We start from the raw sequence: 17,388 nt of genomic DNA on the forward strand, positions 1-17,388 counted from the left end.
TTCAAGGGAAGTTACACAGGGGTAGTAGAGTTATGTACTTGTCAAAAATCAGGGATGTTGTCAGTTTTATGACAGCTTTGCACAAAAAACAAGGCTAATTCAGTATGAGGCAGTGGAATCATAACAGTATAGTACTACAAGGTAGTATGTAAATCAGGCCTGGGGTTGTTTTTGGCTTGTATCCTCAGAATGTATTAGAGCAAGCAAAAGCAGTTACAGGCTGAAATTTTACATTTAAGACTTCAAGAAGTATGTGAGAGCATCCTGAGTCTCTTTTTTTTTAAACCATACGGGGATGAAGACAACCGTACTCGTAAAGAATTGGATGGAAATCCTGTTTTCCTGTACTTGCGTAGTGAATTTCTTCTGCTGTATGTGTGGATATTTCTGTCACAGCATGGAGAGAAGTTTAGTTTGAAAACAGGAAAACATGACCATCAACAGCGAAGAATGGCAGGGTTACAAAGGCAGGTGCAGGACTTGAGGCTCTTTTTAACTTTTTGACTGAACAGTTGGAGATAGGAGGAGGCTCTTGTTTTTGCTATTTTATACTTATGTTTTCACAATTATTTCTAGACATATGTATGAACTTCCTTTTTTATTGTGTTAGTCTAAATATAGCCTTCTGAGTAATGCCGTTTTTTTGCATTATATGTTTTGTATTTCTATGTGTGTTATTGGAGGTTTTACTGCTCTTCTCAATCAGTAGAAGAGTATTTTGCTCAGTTTGTGATAGGCTGTTATTCTTTAAATTAACTAGAGTTGATCACACTCAGCTGGTACTTTTTGCATGTGAATATATGTATATTTGTTTGAAGACTGTTTAGAAAATCATGAAGACTGCAAAAGAGATAAATCTGTAATAGAGTTGGTAGAGGTTTGCTTTTACGTTCCATCTAATTGAGACAAAGATAACTTCTAAAAATTGTGTACCTGTTACAAATATTGTTAGAGTACGACATTTTCTAGGCTTATTGCAAAGAAGAAAACCTATCCTATGCTTGGAGGGGAAAAAAAGCAATCTTAATGTTTCAATTTCTAAGAAAAAAAGGCTTTGTGAATATTATTTTTCATCTACCAATGAACTTTGTGTTAAACAGAGCAATAGTTGAGTTCTGCAGGCTTGCGTTGAGCAGCAGCCTCAGCCAGCCTTCTATATGGACATTCAGCGGCCTACTAACCCTGTTAACGGTGAAGGTGATCTGAACTAGCTATGGAAATCATTAGTCATAATCACGTTCAGTCATAATTGTTATTAGCCCAAACTTAAGTACAATAAGGACAAAATAGACGTTGTACTGCACTCTGTGTAAATTTAAGGCTGTTTGATATCATGTTCTTTAGTCTTCTGGAACATTAATTAGCACAGTGATCATCTTCTGTGGGTTTTCTGTATTCTATGTTCAGAGTCTAGTATCTAGTTACAAACCATTTCCATGTTATCAAATAGATACAAAGGTGCCAAAGAGATTGTATTCCAAGTGCAATCCAGTTTTTAAATTTCAAACTTAACCCACATAATTAATATTTTCATTTGAAAGATGTTTTTTGGATTGGGGACTTATTAATTACATGCATTTGTTTAGAAGTAGTCTCAAACTTCATGTAAAGAGCAATGTCGCGTTACGCCCGTTCTCCCAGGTGCACGGATAGCATAAGACTGTAGAAGGAAGGAGTTTGAAACAGTGTGGAGTATCTTCAGGTTTGTGTATGTTTGATGTTGCTGTTTATAAAGGGTTGTGTTAAAAGTTGGGATTTAATCATTTTCTTTGTTTTACAGTTCTGGGATTTATTATAAGGCAGTAGATGCATAGGGGTGTGTCTCTGGGCAATGTGTGCATGATAAGAACGCTGAGCATGATTTTTTAAGACTGATTTCTGAAGTAGCACACAATAGAGTAGTAAGGTTTATATGAATTGAGTGTTCTCTTCATAATGACATAACTGTTTGGAAGTTAGAACCTACTTAGTGCAGGGTTTGTTTCTGGTGTCCCGTGCTAGTGTTGAGCGTTGTGTATGTTTTCAGCTGTTTGTGCACATCGGAGTATTTGAGTAACAGAACCAAACCTCACATGTCACATGTCTGCACAGTTTGAGTCAGACTTCAGAATCGGAAGTGTAATTTCTTGAGAATTCCCTGTAATCAGACAAATAAGCCTTGTGAAGCTTAGCACCTAAATCATACATATTTGCTCTTGTTTTCTTTATTCAGGCATCATGTTTATTACAGATTCACCCCCCCCCCCCCCCCCCCCAGCTCCTAGCCCCATGTTTAAGTTGCAATAAAGAGTAATTTCAGTAGGACAAATTCTTTGCCCTCTTGCTGGGATAGAAGAGAGCCCCTGTGAAGGTAGGAAATCCTGGGGCTGGCACCTGGCAGTGCTGGCCAGCAAGAGGTGGAGTCGCGTATGTTTGATATCCCTCTTTACTAGAGGTCTTATTGTGTGCTGTTTGATTTTCAGTATCTGGAGAAACTTGCTGAGTTTTGGTAATTGGCTTTCAGTCTGTGCATATATTAATTGAATGTCCTTTGAGAGAAAAAGGAGAATAGGACGACTTTAACTACAGGCAGGTCAGAGATGTTTTTGAGGGATGTTTTGAGCCCAAGCTCGGAATAAGAAATGGTAGACACAATGTAGGTTAATTAAACAACAAGTTTTGTACATATTCACATGAGTTTATGAAGCGTGTTTAGACAAGCAAAGTATGGTATTTGTTGTCATGTTGTGTGGTTGCTTGTGCAGTCACAAACCATGTATTACAGGTTTTAATCTGGCAGAAGGCTGTGCTGGTAGCTAAATTTTAAGGGCTTTATCATAATAATAGTTCTCCATTCACCTAACTTAAAACTCTTTCTACAGTAAGGTTGCTTGGCAGTAACAGGGTATTCTTGCTGTCTCTTTCCCATTTTCTATTCTTTTCTTGTGCTGTGATGATATACTACACCAGTAGTTGTCCCAGTATGAGAATTTATGGGGTTGCAGGGTGAGCTGCATCATACACCTAATCCAACCAAAAAAAATTCTTAAACTAGGTCAGTTCCAGCCTTGCAATATGGCCCCACAGGTGGTTGTGCTAAGAAGGTAGGAGCAAGCTGTGCTGCCTGCACACAATTAAATTATTTTTGATATTGCTGCAGTATACCTTGTATCATGAAACCGCTCTTACTAAAAATAAGACTTCAGATTGTTTTTCAAACAGTATTCCTGCATATTAGAGAGACACTACTTGAAACATCAAAATACAGGCTTATACCACATCATTTTACTTAGAGAAAATACATTAATAAATTTAATGGAATAACTGGCATATGAGGAAAGTTTTTCACAACACTGATGTTGACTTCAATCTACTTTTCTCAAAACAGTGTTTACTTAATAATATAACTTTGTTGATTTTTCAGTTTCACAGAACAATGACACTAAAAGACAGTTTCTTCTAGAACGGTTACTGGATGCAGTTAAACAGGTGAGAAATCCAATTAATATTTCTACAGTATACATACTGTTTTGTCAGTACTGGCAGGCTCTGTCTGTCTGTCTTTCTGTCTTCTTACCAGATAAACAAGAAATCTTGTCTTGCATACAGTACTACTGAGTTTGTGTATCTGCTAGCAAATGCGTATTATGCAGTGCTTGTTTAAAATTCTTGCATAGACAAATTACATTTGCAATACTTATTCTATGTCTGAGTTAAATATAAGTATCCTGCAAAGCTAAATTGGATAACGTTACAGTAGCAGCTTTTTTTCTTCACACTAGGATTTTAATGAATGGGTTAAAATACAGTAAAGATGAGATTGATTTTTGTATCAACGTGAAGTTTAGCAAGTAGAATTTCATAGATTTTACTCAGTTTAAGAGAGCTTGTGAGCTAAAAGAATGCCTCAAAAGTTAGACAACCATATGTTTTATAGAGTTGGATTCTTCTTTAATTGTAGCACTGAGCCAAGTAGGATTCACTGTTTGTTTTTGTGGGTATACATTTAAAACTCAAAAGTAATATTTTCTTTTCCACTGGGAAGTGGAGGTGTGTTGTTCTGGCTAGCAAGAATTATGTGAACTGCAGGAGTAGTCTGTTAGTGGAGCATGATGATAAAAAGCACTTCTTGGTTGCAGGTTGTATTTGCCAATACTCTCTTTTGCACTTTATTTTGTTTTCTTTTTGATTCTTAAATGGACGTATTTCAGCATATTGAGTGTCCTAGTGTAATAAAAACTTCTTAAAATCTATTTATTTCAGTGTCAAATACGATTTGGAGGAAGAAAAGAAATTGCTTCAGATTCTGATAGCAGGTAAAGTAGTCTAAGAAACTGTTAATATGTTTAGATTATGTATCATAATGACCTAAACCATAGGGCACAAAAAACTTGATACAAAAAAAAGACCAAAGCACCACAAAACAAACAAAAACACAAAATAAAAACCACTGTTCCTTTTGTTTATGTAAACACTAACCCAGGACTCTGAATTTTTCATCTTGTTACATGAATTTGACAGTTTAACAAAGAGGATTCTTCAATATGAAGTTACAAATGTTTAAGTGGCTGTAGAGTTAATGACAAAGCATTGAATTCTTAGGCTTGAACATGAGACTAGCAGGGGCTATTTTCCCTGAAAACTCTCCTAAAATGATTGTGTCTGTTACCTTATATGACTCTCTTTGGTGTAGCTTGATGCTTAAGTGTCAAGTGTGTTTAACACATACTCATAAAGAAAATTTTCATTCCTTTTTTTCCTTATTCCTGACACATTTAAACCTGTTTTCCTTCATTTTCTGTATGACAGGTTGTTTCTTTTTATTACTGCAAGTCAAAAAACTGTCATTTAATTCCTGTTAGTTGCATCTGTTGTTGGATATGGCTTATTGGTTTCAAAGGTTTTTAAGAAAACTGGCAGACAAGAATTGCAGTGTTTCTGTATCATGTTTTCTCAGAATCTGACCTATCAAAGAATCTCAAATAAAACTGTAGGATTAAATGCAGTTGTTTATTTTCCCCTTTTTAATGTCCTGTAAGTTTGACTCTGGATAATTAACTTTCCCAAAATGCACCACTTATGAATTATGTATAAAAATCTTTCTTTCCAGTCTCCTCCCAGTGCAGTCTTTAAGAACATGTCTAAAGATGTGGTTTCATTGCTTCTGGAAAGCCAGCAAAACAGTTATTTGCTGCTAAAGGGGTGGGGAGGCTTCATGTATCTGTAGCCTTTCAATATACAAAGGGAGCTTGTAAGAAAGATGCAGAATGACTTTTTACCAGGGCTTGTAGTGTGACAGGACAAGGGGCAATGTTCTTAAACTAAAAGAGAGGAGATTTAGATTGGATATGAGGACGGAATTTTTTGCAATGAGCTTGGTGAAACACTGGAACAGGTTGCCCAGAGAAGTTGTGGATGCCCCATCGTCGGAAGCATTCAAAGTCAGGTTGGATGGGGTTTGGCAACTTCATCTTGCCAAAGATGTCCCTGCCCACAGCAGGGTGGTTGGGCAGAGTGATCTTTAAGGGTCCCTTCCAACCCAAAGCATTCTGTGATACGCCCTTAAGGTTCCTGACTTCAGTACTAGTCACTTGCACCACCTTTTTAAGTGCCTGATCATCCAGTCCCCTCCGAATTAATTTAGTAGAAGTAGTAGTAATGCAAAAGGGTAACTTGCTGCCATTCAAGTGAGTTTAAATCAGTTCAGTAAAATATCTGGTGAATGTTAGAGTTGGTGCAAGGAAGGGAAGATCGTGCAGCTGAAAGCAATGGGGAATGATAAAGAGGAGGAAGAAGCAACAAGAGATGAGAGGAGCATCTTTTGGGATGCTTTTTCTTTCATCTTTTTCACCTTTCGGGAGCAGCTTGTAAATGCAACTGTAATGAAACTCCAGGGTAATGCTACTCCATGGCAGCTTAATCGTGCCTGACTTGTGGGTACTACTGTCATCCTGTCCTCTCCATAGCTGTTTTGGCCTACAGTATTTCGGGAAAGCGAACCTGGAGAAATAGTGTCCTGTTCAACTGGTGTGGTGGGAACAGTTCAGTGCAGGGTTTGCTCAGCCCAGGGTTTGGTGGACAGAAGTTGGTTCAAGGGAGGTAGCGGGAAGGTGCAAGTGGGATAAAGGGATGGTGGGACTGAGGCACCCAGCAGTTAGTGACTGCACAGCTGTAGCTGTTGGCACGGAAGCATCAACTAGAGATTGTTTTTTAATCTCTGTTGTTTATTTTATGGGAGATGGTGTACCGACAATGGTTTGCCTGCCTAGCAGGCTGTATAAACTCAGTGAGATGAAAGTACCTCCTTTGTAGAACACGTTTTCTGGGTATAAGACTTCTGCTTTGTGGCTCATGCAAACTGAGCAATTACTTTGCTGCAGTTGTTTAATACTTTGAGGGATGGCCTTTAATATTAATCTTCTGATAAACAGCGGAAGTTACAATTCAGCAGATAAAACGCTGACCAAATTTTACTTGTATTTTCCCTAGAATTCAGTGGACATGCAGAATGATGGATTACAGCTACATAATTTCAGGATTCAGAAGGAAGTGGAAATTGCATTAATGGATATATATCTTTAATTTCATTGTGTTTTGGATTGTTACTATGGTATATTGTTACTTGTGAGATAATTTTGAAGATAGGCTCAGAGTTTAGATCAAAATCCAGTAAAATCCGTGCGTCTCCACATTTTGTACTCTCAGCTTTTTTTGTCTTTGAGGTTATAATTGTTCAGAGTGCTACTATGTCTAGTAGTCTGGACTGTTATTCTATGTTTCTCTACATTTGTTTATTTAACTTGCACTCATGATACTATCTAGTAAATACACGATGTGTATTGGACATTGCAGAATACTTGATTTTTTTTTTTTTAATCCTGTTTTACTAATGGCTAAATTCTTTAAAATGCTGCATGGTTTTCTTGCTTTCTTTCTCAGTGCATGTGGATTTTTAATAACATGCTTCACAGAAACCAGTTTCTGTTCTGCTTTTTCTGAATTGAAAAGTTAAGTAGATTTTTTTTTTTTGGTTGTTTATCTTCTGGAATTTCCGTTTTTAACAGCAGTGGTTATTTTTAGCAGAAAATAATCATAACTGCTCAAAAATCTTCTTGAGAACTGTTGGAATGATATTCTACTTTATTAGTATTGCTGGTTAAGTTTTCCTAACATAGATGTACTGGAAAGCATTACGTGCTTAAAAGATCTAATGCCCAGGCAATTATGGTAGACATGCAACTTTTTCTGTCCTCTTTCAGTGCTCCTCCTGATATCCTGTGCTTTTTTTGTGTCCCTGAATAGAACTCTGTTCTTCTGGAATGCACAGGCAGAGTCCTCAGCCACTTTATCAGCCATTCTTATCTAATTGCTTGATTTTAGTTAGTATCTTTCCTTCCTTTTAGTAACCAGTTTTGGCAGCCAGGTGACAGCTTACTTAAAACTTAAGTTTTAAGTGTTGCTTACTTAATAAAGCTTAGAGAAAACCAATGCAAGCTCTTTGTTGGCGATGTAACTTCTATTGTACTTTAAGCCTTCCTATTCTCTGTAGGTTACAATAATATTCCTGGTTTTGGCAAAAGCAGTCTTAATACTTGTGTAAAAATTGATATATTAACTGGGTTATGTTTAAAAAAAAGGGGGGGGGATTTATAAATAGTATCACAGAGAATGACATCGGAAGCTGAAGATTAAATGCATCACTAGAAAATCTTGCTTCTTGTTTTCGGCATAAAGAAGCATAGTTTATGCCTAAAATGTAAGAGGGACACTGAAATGTTTAATTGTTTTCCTAGGCTTGAATTATAATGTACCGGTGCAAGTAACACAATTGTCAATTAATTGTATAGGACATCTTAGTATCTTTTCAGAAAATAATTTGTTGCCTGTGTAGTACACAGTATGTTTATGACAATATAATTACGTTTTCACATATGCATTGCATTAAAAGTAGGCAATCCAGAGTTGAAATACCATGGCTAACAAACACTCTAGCAGGTGTGGAAGATTTTTCAAAGTGACTGCTAAATCTTCTAAATGTAATTTGTGCCCCAGCTTTGAATAGCCATGATGAGACTGTGGGTATATTGTACTGTTTGCAAATAATGAGATTAGTGCATACAGAGGATCTTCATTATACATAAAATAAGGGTTCGCCTTTACAGTCTCTACTCAGAGATTTGGAGTAAACCTGTTGTAGAGAAATGTAGTTGATTGTGCTTTTCACATGATTTCTGTAAAAATTCTGTTGCAGAGTCACTTGTTTGTGTGCTCAGTTTGAAGCTGTGTTACAGCACGGTCTGAGGAGGAGCCGAGGATTAGCATTAACAGCAGCAGCTATCAAACAGGCAGCAGGTTTCTCCAGTAAAACTGAAACAGGTAATTCATTAATCATAACCATTCTAATTTTTAAAAAAATGTTAAGTGCAATTAAGTCATAAGTGATAAGATTTCTAATGGAAGTTTTGAGCAGTGAACCAAGCTGTCAGCTGTTGGTAGAATACTTGGAATCTCGTTAAGCAGTGAAAATGGTTATTGCTCTTTTAATCCAGTGGTTAACTTTCATACTGAGCTTCTGTACGAGTTTTGGTACTTGAAAATGTATACTTCCTACAGTTCCATCATGAATAGTATCATTGACAAATATATTTTGACATCTGTTAGGAATGAACATCGTGTAATTGTGTTGTTTATACTCCAGTGGTTTCATTCTTAACCTTATCTTACTCTGTTCTTTAACTGCCATTTTCTGTAGCATCAGATATGCTTAATCCGTAAGTATTAATGTCATTTTAAAAGCAAAACTTACATTGTTTTTATTGGGTGGATATCCAAGAGTTTTTTTATTACTTTTAACATATTTTTAAAAAGTGATACCTTTATTTTTGCTGTTTCACTTTGAATCTCAGCTTGTGTGCTTTATTAAAAGTATGTGCAGGTGTTCATCAGTTTCGTTGTGAAGTTTGACATAGAGCAAATCTTTTATCTTCTCCTAACCAGTATACACATCTTTCAAAACATGTAACACAGTGTGGTGTTTTTTCTTTTTTTAATATTCTGTGGTATTGGAATTGTTAAAATGCTTTGATCTCCAACCATAATTCCACCACACAATTGCATATAATAATGTTAACACTTTATGTGTAGGTTGATATAGTGGTGCTTTTAAATTGCTCTAACAAGGGGCTTGTTTCCAGCTGATGATAGGGGGAAATGTTGGGTGTTGTGTGCTGACTTTCCTGCTGATCGGTTAGATCCTCGAGACTTTGCTTTCTTGGGGAGCTGAAATATAGCTATGCTTTTAGAGAAGTCTGGGAGTCTCTTTTACATAGTAATGGACGGACTCTAAATGAACAAATAAAAAAAAATCATCTGTTTACACAAGCTTTGCAGATTTTCAGCTCTCCTGCATGCTTTTTTTATTTTTGTGAGTGTTTGTAATTGGGGATTAGGTACTCTGGGGTGCCACTCAGTCTCCAGGTAGTTTTCATTATATTTTATCGCTTCAATGGGTAGCGATTTGGTTGTCTGCTCTTTTCTTTTCCTCCGGCTTGCAGGTGATATTCTTATGCTTTGATGTAGAGAATGCTCACCTGTGTAATGCTTTCTGTGATTTATGCATATTATGCATCTTTTAATTTTATACATTCTGTATAACGTAAAGGGTGTATGAGATTTTTCGGTCTCATCTTTTGAGATGTTAGTCATCTGATGTACAAAGATGCATATCTGCTACTTGGGAACTTCACAATTTAGCTAAATGGCTGTCTTCTGTCTTATTTGGGAGCTTGTCAGTGAGGTGATGTGGAGGAAGAGGAGAAAGTCAGGAAAGTTATTTATGGTTGGGGAAAGGAAAAGGAAGGAAACGTTATTTTTACTCCTTAAGAAGCTTAAGCAATGTATCGAAGTTGAAGAACAAAATCAGGGCTGCTATGTAACAATCAAACTGAATGCTTACAGTGAATGAAAAGAGGAGCCTTTTACTTTATTACTTTATTTATTACTTTACACATGGAGATTACTGGGCTCCACTGCATTTATCTTTGCAAGTTACAGTATTTTTTTCTGAAATTAGTTGCAAGGTACCTCCATATTTTTACCGCTTTCAGACAAATTATTTTGGTATGATTTATATTAGTTTCTGTCTAACATAGTCACAGGTGTCTTTTTTTTCTTTAACATAGCGGAATACTGCTGTTTAGGATGTATATTCAGCCTTTGACAGTTGAAAAGCAAAATTATCCGGCAGTGTTTTTTATTTGAAATTTACAGGTAGCTCATAACAAACCTTACTTCCAAGAGGTGGTAAAAAAACGTGAGGTACTCACTTCGCATCTAAGATCTTCAGGTTTTTTTTTTACTTATTTGAAAAATAAAGTTTTAATTAGAAACTCCATTGTAGTTGATTGAACCTATCACTTAAGTCTTGCTTAAAATGTTTTTCTTTTTTTAAATACATATTAAAGTAAACAACAAAATTCTTAATAGCAGTCTGATTTGGTATCAGTTTATGGCATAGGCAAGAGAGGCATATGCAACTCCTTTATTCTCATATATTAAGCAAATTAAACAACAAACAATAAAACTACATTCTCTCTTTGGTTTGTAACAAGATGAGTCTCTACATTTAACTTGAGTAAAGATTACGTGAGAAGGAATATTGTAGCTGGTTTCATTTAATCATAATCTCTCTTAAAAGTGAAAGAACTAATATTTCCAATCAAAGCAGATGTCTCTACCATGAGATACTTATGACAAATACATAACAGTTGACAGAATAGACATTAAAATGCACGATGGCTGCACAGTTTTCTTTACTTTTTTGCTTTTTTTCTTTACTTTTCTTTTATTTGCATAAGAAGGCAGTGAGTGTGTGTTCAGAACTGATCTCCATGATGTCTATGCTCTAAACTTGAGACATAACTAGTGTTTCATGATGATTAACGATGCAATATGGGCTATTGTAGTTATCGGAACTGCAATACTGTTAAAATTACATTAACTGTTTTCACAAAATGATTAATATTTGTGTGAATTGCATAACCAGGGTTTGCCTATGGTACAGTTGTCCAAATTGTATTTTACTGAAATTAAAATAAATCTTACTTCTAAATAATAATACGTATTGAATTATTTGTTATGAAAATCAATATTGACTGTTAGGACTTGGATTTTCATTTAATTTTACTCTCAAAGAAGATAATTTATTGTCTGAAAATGTCCCTTAGATCACTATTTTTAGCAAGTAAATCATGGAGGGACTTAGGGTACAGAATGCCTCTACTTAATTTCTGTCAGATAGATCTTGATTAAAAAAATGATGATATTCCAAACTTTGAAGCTTGTCAAAATCCTTGATATCTGTAAATAATCAAAATACCAGGAAACACTGAGTTTCACTCTAAGCACGAGGGTAACATACTTATTTCCTCTATTCCAGTAATATTTTCACTTTCTTCTTCAGTGTTGTTTTGACTTTTAGCAACACAGACAAAAATTTTATTGGTTGTTGGAAACAATAAAATAATTAAATCACTGTTATCTTAATACAAATCTGGCATTTTAAGGACTGTTTTATTTTTTAGATACACACACTTCATTTTTGAGATGCAGATCAAATAAGTTGAAGTCGAAGAGGTAGAACACAGGATATTTGCATGCTCTTATCTATTCTGTGGACTTCCTTATTCTTTGCATGTTAATATGTCTATAGGGTCCTACAGTTTGCATCCCATGTGTTCCTGGGCAACCTACCCAGGGTCTTGGCCAGCTGACATCCAGAGGTCCCTTCCAACTTCAGCGATTCTGTGATTGTCAGTTCTGTGGTTCCTGTGTTTCACACATTTGCCTCATTTAAAACAGCTCTGGGTTGTTCTTGCATGTGTGTCAAACCTCATTGGCAAAACTTCAAGTAAATGAGTCTAACCTGTTTGTTTAGGTTTATAAAATTACAGTATAAATTTTGCTATCTCATAGCTTTCCGTGGAGATTAATAAACAGAACTGTCCCCCAAATCAGCATGTTTCATCAGAAGTCATAACCTGTAGTGAAAACCTCTTCAAAACCTGACTCTGTATTTAGCGTATAGAAAGAGAAACATCATGGATGGCCTTTTCTTAAAACCGTAACTTCATTAAAAAAGGTTTAGAGAAGGGATAAGTAAGGAGTGGAGGTTTTCCTTTTTTCTTTCCTCAGAGTTTTCTTTGCAGAATTTTTTTACCTTCCTTTAAGTATCTGCTTTGTGCTGCCTAAATTGAGGTTATGAGCAGAAGCCAGCATAATATTTGAGGTGATAGTGCACCATTCACTCCTACAACAGAATTATTTTCCCTGTTTTTTAACTTTTTTTAAAAAAAAAAAAAGAGTGAAGACTTCCATTAAACCGTCAAAAGAAGTGTCTGCATATTTTCCTCAACAGATTGATGTTTTGAACTTTGAGGAATGCTTAGTTTTCTCAGATTTTTTTCTTCTTAAAAACCTGTCTTCCTTAAATTCAGTCTCTTAATATGTTGAAAACTATACAGATTAATAACTTTCAAACTCTTCTAGTTATTTGAACAATTCTATTTATAACAAATCAAAGCCACATAAACATTCTTGTTAATATTGTTTTTGAGGTGCTTGCAAGCAGTATGTATTTGATGCAATATTAATGTCTATTGATTGCAAATGTATACCATGTAATAATGATTCAAGTGGTGTATTATCTGATGTTTGATTGTTCTTTCCACCCTAAGAAAATGGCAGGAAGTGAATTAGGATAAGTATGTCCTTAAATTATGTTTTACTCAGTTAAGAAACAGGAATACCTGAAATACTAGGTGTTCTGTTGTGCGTGTACAATTGCTGATGTGGATTTTTGTTACCTGCTATAGAGAAATTGCAAGGAAAGTATTTTAGTGGAAAGGGGTATTGCTGCCTTTTCAGTTTAACACTTGACTTTGTCACTTGCATGTCTACAAATTCTGGAGCTTCTCATTCCTTTGGACCTTGCTTCTATCATTTCATAATCGACAGCAAAATAGCATTTTAGAGCATTTTTTTTTCATTGCATAGTACATTTGCAGCTGAACCTGTGAACCTGTTTTATGAATGAAATACTAGCTTAAATACACTTTAAAATTTGAATTTGGTTTCAAGATGTAAGGTAGAATCCTTTAATGTGTTTGGCTTCTTTAGTGAAGTAAAAAGTTCTAAGTGCTTAAGCAGCCTAAGTTCTGTAGAAATAAATAACCTATTTAACTGAGGAGTTATACAAAGATGGTAAATGATTCATCTTTTGTACAAGTTATATACTGTTTTCCTGTTTTATAAAATTACATGGTAGGAGATGATTTACTGCGTGTAACAATGTTGGTTTTTAAATAATATGTAATGAAACCTGCAAAATATATTTTGACAGAAGAAAGTAAAATACGTAAAAGAGCTAAGATGGATTTTTTTTTTTTTTTTTCCCAAGACCCAGTGTTTTGGTACTATGTGAAAGAAGTTCTGAATAAACACGAACTGCAACGCTTTTACTCTCTGAAGACAATTACTACAGATATTGGCAGAGGCCGGGCTTGGTTGCGCTGTGCACTGAATGAACATTCCCTGGAAAGATATGTTCATATGCTGCTTGCAGACAAGAATCGACTTAGGTACTGTATTCGATGTCATTGTAATGCTGGAAATGTGCATGTATTGACAAATGAAATATGGAGATTTAAAAAAAAAAAAAAAGCACCCAAACAAACAAAATCCCCAAATACGGCTATCATAATATACCATATTAACTGCTATGCTAGTGATGCCACTTAACCTCACGTGTTTATTGTGTTCATTTTTGAAATTTTGGCAGCCATTGAGATATAGTGTCTTGTGCCTGTATCGACATGTAACCTGAAACTGGCTTCATGCTTACATGTGAGAATATATGTTCCTATCCTCATATTCATTTCCATTCTTGTTCTGACACTCTTCCCTACTCTCTCAACAGTTTTCCTCTCTGAGACCTTAATACCTTAATGAGAGGGGCTTTGAAATACCCTTCCCACTCTAATAAAATAGCATACTATTGCAGCCTTGATCTTATCAATTCCATAGTAGTTGTTTGTTGCCCGTTTGGAGGTGCTCACCCTGTAATTTTGAAGCTCCACCGGTCAAGCAGTATGTAACTGGTGCTGCAGGTTACTTGGAAGTGGTTTTGTACCTGTTTGTGAACCTTCTTGTTACAGAGTTACTGTGAGAATAATTTACTATGTATTGTGAAATCCTAAGGTATTTTGGATGTGCAAAATGCACTTAGATTAATTCACGCTTCTCTTGTCATACATGTTGAGATCCTTTTCTTTTTGGAAATCTGTGGTATTTATTCTCAATAATTGTTGAGCTTGAGCCAGCCCAGTGAGTTCAGCAGGAAGGCACTCTTTCCATTTGCATCAACTAATGGATATAATAGCAGAGCTGAGTTCTTTAATGCCTTTCAGTCTGTTCCAATTCTCTGCAGCTTTCTTGCAAGACAGATTTTGGTATGAAATCAAATAAAGACAAATATATGAACAAAAAAAATCTGAAAACTGTTCTGAGAGGTTAGTAATTTGGATTGCTAAGTCACTACTTACTACTCTGATGCTTGTACCAGTATTTGTAATATATCAAGATTGTCAGCACTCTGAGTGTTGTACATGAACTCTTATTTGCTACAAAAGCGTATTCTAGAATATTTAAGATTTAAATGATATCAAAATTCAACCAGGAGTTACAGAATCACTTTATATCCTGAACTCTTACCTGGTTTAGAAACTTTTAAATGAACCTGTCTTGTTTAATACAGGTTGAGGTCTGTCTTGTTGTCTGTTTCTATGTTTAGTTAACTGAATGCTGATAGCAAAAATACAGCATCATGCTACTAAAAAGAACTAGATTTAGAACAAGTAACTTCACGCGTTCATAGTGAACTTAAGCGTTTCTTACGTAATTGTGTAGATGGTCTATATATTTCAGGGCTTCAGGGAGTTACTGTGATATATTTGATCTGTTGGTGTACTCATGCTTATTTTTCAGAGTTCTAATGTTTTAGAAGTGGAACATATGTTAATATCGGACTGCATATTCTTTGCTTTTTCCGTTCAAATTTTAGTGTCTTCTATGAAGACTGGTCTTTTATGATGGATGAAGAACGTTCTAGTATGATCCCTACAATGGCAGCGGGTAAGACCTCTTGTATGCTACTATTCTGGGAAAACTATTTCATGTTGAAGTGTTATTTCTGTTTATGGTTGTAAGGTGCTTCTCGCACACTGAGTTTATGTGGAGAATGTGCGTCAGATGCACGTTCAGGGGTCAAGGTATTATGCCAGTTTGTTATGAACTGTTAAAACACTGAATCTGGCTTTCCTACTGTTCAGAAGTCTTCCAGGCAAATTTTCTGACCCTTCATCTGTTACAATGACTTCCCACCTCTCAAAACAGTCTCAATTTAAAGAAAAAATGGGTTGTTCCTGAGCTTAAAAGAACAAGGATAGACTTTTCTTAGTAAGGCCCAGATTGTAGGTAAATAGGTGGGAGTAGAGTAAGAGTTAAGAACTGGCTACAAATAGCTTACTTTTATGGAGTTAATGTATTACGGAAGTGATATATTGTTACTGTGTACATCCACTTCCCAGATACATGATCACATGCTTTCTTCTGCAAGATACCATTCACTGGAGGTTTTTTTACAGAGTATAGGAGCCAACAAATAATAAAGCTGCAGTGAAACTGATTTAAATATGAGCTTATAAATACACCAGCTCAGCTGCACATTAAATATGCAAAAAGTACTGTGAGCAGCCATCAAGATAAATTCAGAACTGATTGCATGAGCTTGAATAGTATCTAACAAAGAATGAATGGTACATGGAAGGATAAGAATTTAGGCTCAGAGGACTGTGGGTAAGTTTTTGGGCAAAATATTTTACATGTCAGAGCTTTGTTACATGCTTACGTTCTATTTTTGTAACTTTTGCATGAACTATATAGTGGGGTTTTGATCTTATTTTTTCTTTTATCTGAAGGTCTGAACTCCATTCTTTTTGCAATCAACATTGATAATAAGGATTTAAATGGACAGAGCAAATGTACACCCACAGTGTCTGATCTGTTAAAGGAATCAACGCAAAATGTAACCTCATTGTTGAAAGAATCCACTCAGGGTGTTAGCAGCCTTCTCAGAGAGATAACTGCATCCTCTGCTGTCTCCATCCTAATAAAACCTGATCAAGACACTGACCCACTTCCTGTTCTCTCAAAGAATGTAAATGCTGGTAAGCATTTTTGCTATGTTAGAATCATTCAAAAACTTGCAAAATGTTAATGTGCATTTAAATAATTTTTTCAATTAAATTTAATATACTAGTGACCTGAATTTCAATTCCTTAATCATTAGATTATGCCTCACAGTTTCTGATGTAATGATTTTTTTCATTTTTGATATGATTACATTTGGCACTTTATCAGTCAGAAATATACTGCCATATATCTGTTGTTACATACTGGATTAAAAATTTAGGTTGTTGTCTTCAAACACCACCCATGTTTATAGTCTGATTTCCTATGTGAAACAGATAATTACCACAAATGAAAATTTACTCCTTTTCAAAACAGACAAAAACCCCAAATATCTTTAAATGCTTTTGTGCTGCAACCAGCTTGTAGGGTATAGTCAATAACGTGAATCCAAAGTCTTAATGTCCTGTAATGTGAAATTAATCAAGTAAAGTGTGATATTTATTCTACATCTTCAGTTGCAAAAGTAACAAAGGAATATTTTACCATTTTTACCAGAAGTAGAGCTGAGAGGATGCTTTGCTTTGTAAAGTTACAAAACTGCAGAAAGACTCTTGGATTTATGTATTTTTCATTTAAAAGTCAAGGTTTGAATTTAGGCTTTAAATAGTTTTGGTTATGATAAAAAGAAACAGTGTGAATGCTATCTGGTAGGAATAGATGTTGAGATGAAACCTGTTTTTTTATTGGCATTTAAAATGGGTTTTGTCTTTAAAATGGTTTTCAAAATAAACTTGAAGTAAAACTTTTGTTTAAGTATTTTAAATGACATTAAAGTAGGTGATACTTGACTTGGGATAACTTTTTAAGTATAGAATAGGCTTTCAAGATGAAATAACAGAACTGACATGCTGCACGTGTCTACAACACAATGTATGTTACTTGTTTAGGTCATGCGCATACAGTACATGCACTGTAAAACTTGCAATAAATCTTCCATTGAAAAAGGTGGTGTATTCAAATGAAATTATGTGCTGAATAGTAAAGTCAGATGTTTACATTAAAGTCAATGTTCTTTGCTGGAATTCTGTTTGCATTAAGAATGAATTTTAACTTCTTGCTCGTAAAAGTAGGTTAATCACTGTTGTGGATATATAACAGTGG

At 35.2% G+C, this 17,388-nt stretch overlaps 1 protein-coding gene across 5 annotated transcripts in view; it reads left to right on the forward strand.

The window, feature by feature from the left end:
• The window catches only part of SNX29 (sorting nexin 29), a 151,960-nt gene that overhangs the window by 1,966 nt on the left and 132,606 nt on the right, over positions 1–17,388 (forward strand). For all 5 annotated transcript variants that reach the window (XR_010825052.1, XM_048064052.2, XM_048064039.2 and 2 more), the window contains exons 2-7: positions 3,404–3,468; positions 4,243–4,295; positions 8,231–8,355; positions 13,436–13,616; positions 15,098–15,168; positions 16,014–16,262. Coding sequence is in view for 4 of the 5 variants with exons in the window: in XM_048064052.2 (XP_047920009.2) it covers positions 3,404–3,468; positions 4,243–4,295; positions 8,231–8,355; positions 13,436–13,616; positions 15,098–15,168; positions 16,014–16,262 (744 nt within the window). In the remaining variant the exon portion in view is untranslated. The remainder of the gene's footprint in view (positions 1–3,403; positions 3,469–4,242; positions 4,296–8,230; positions 8,356–13,435; positions 13,617–15,097; positions 15,169–16,013; positions 16,263–17,388) is intronic.

The sequence above is a fragment of the Anser cygnoides genome, chromosome 15, assembly GCF_040182565.1.
Source record: "Anser cygnoides isolate HZ-2024a breed goose chromosome 15, Taihu_goose_T2T_genome, whole genome shotgun sequence".
NCBI lineage: Eukaryota > Metazoa > Chordata > Aves > Anseriformes > Anatidae > Anser > Anser cygnoides.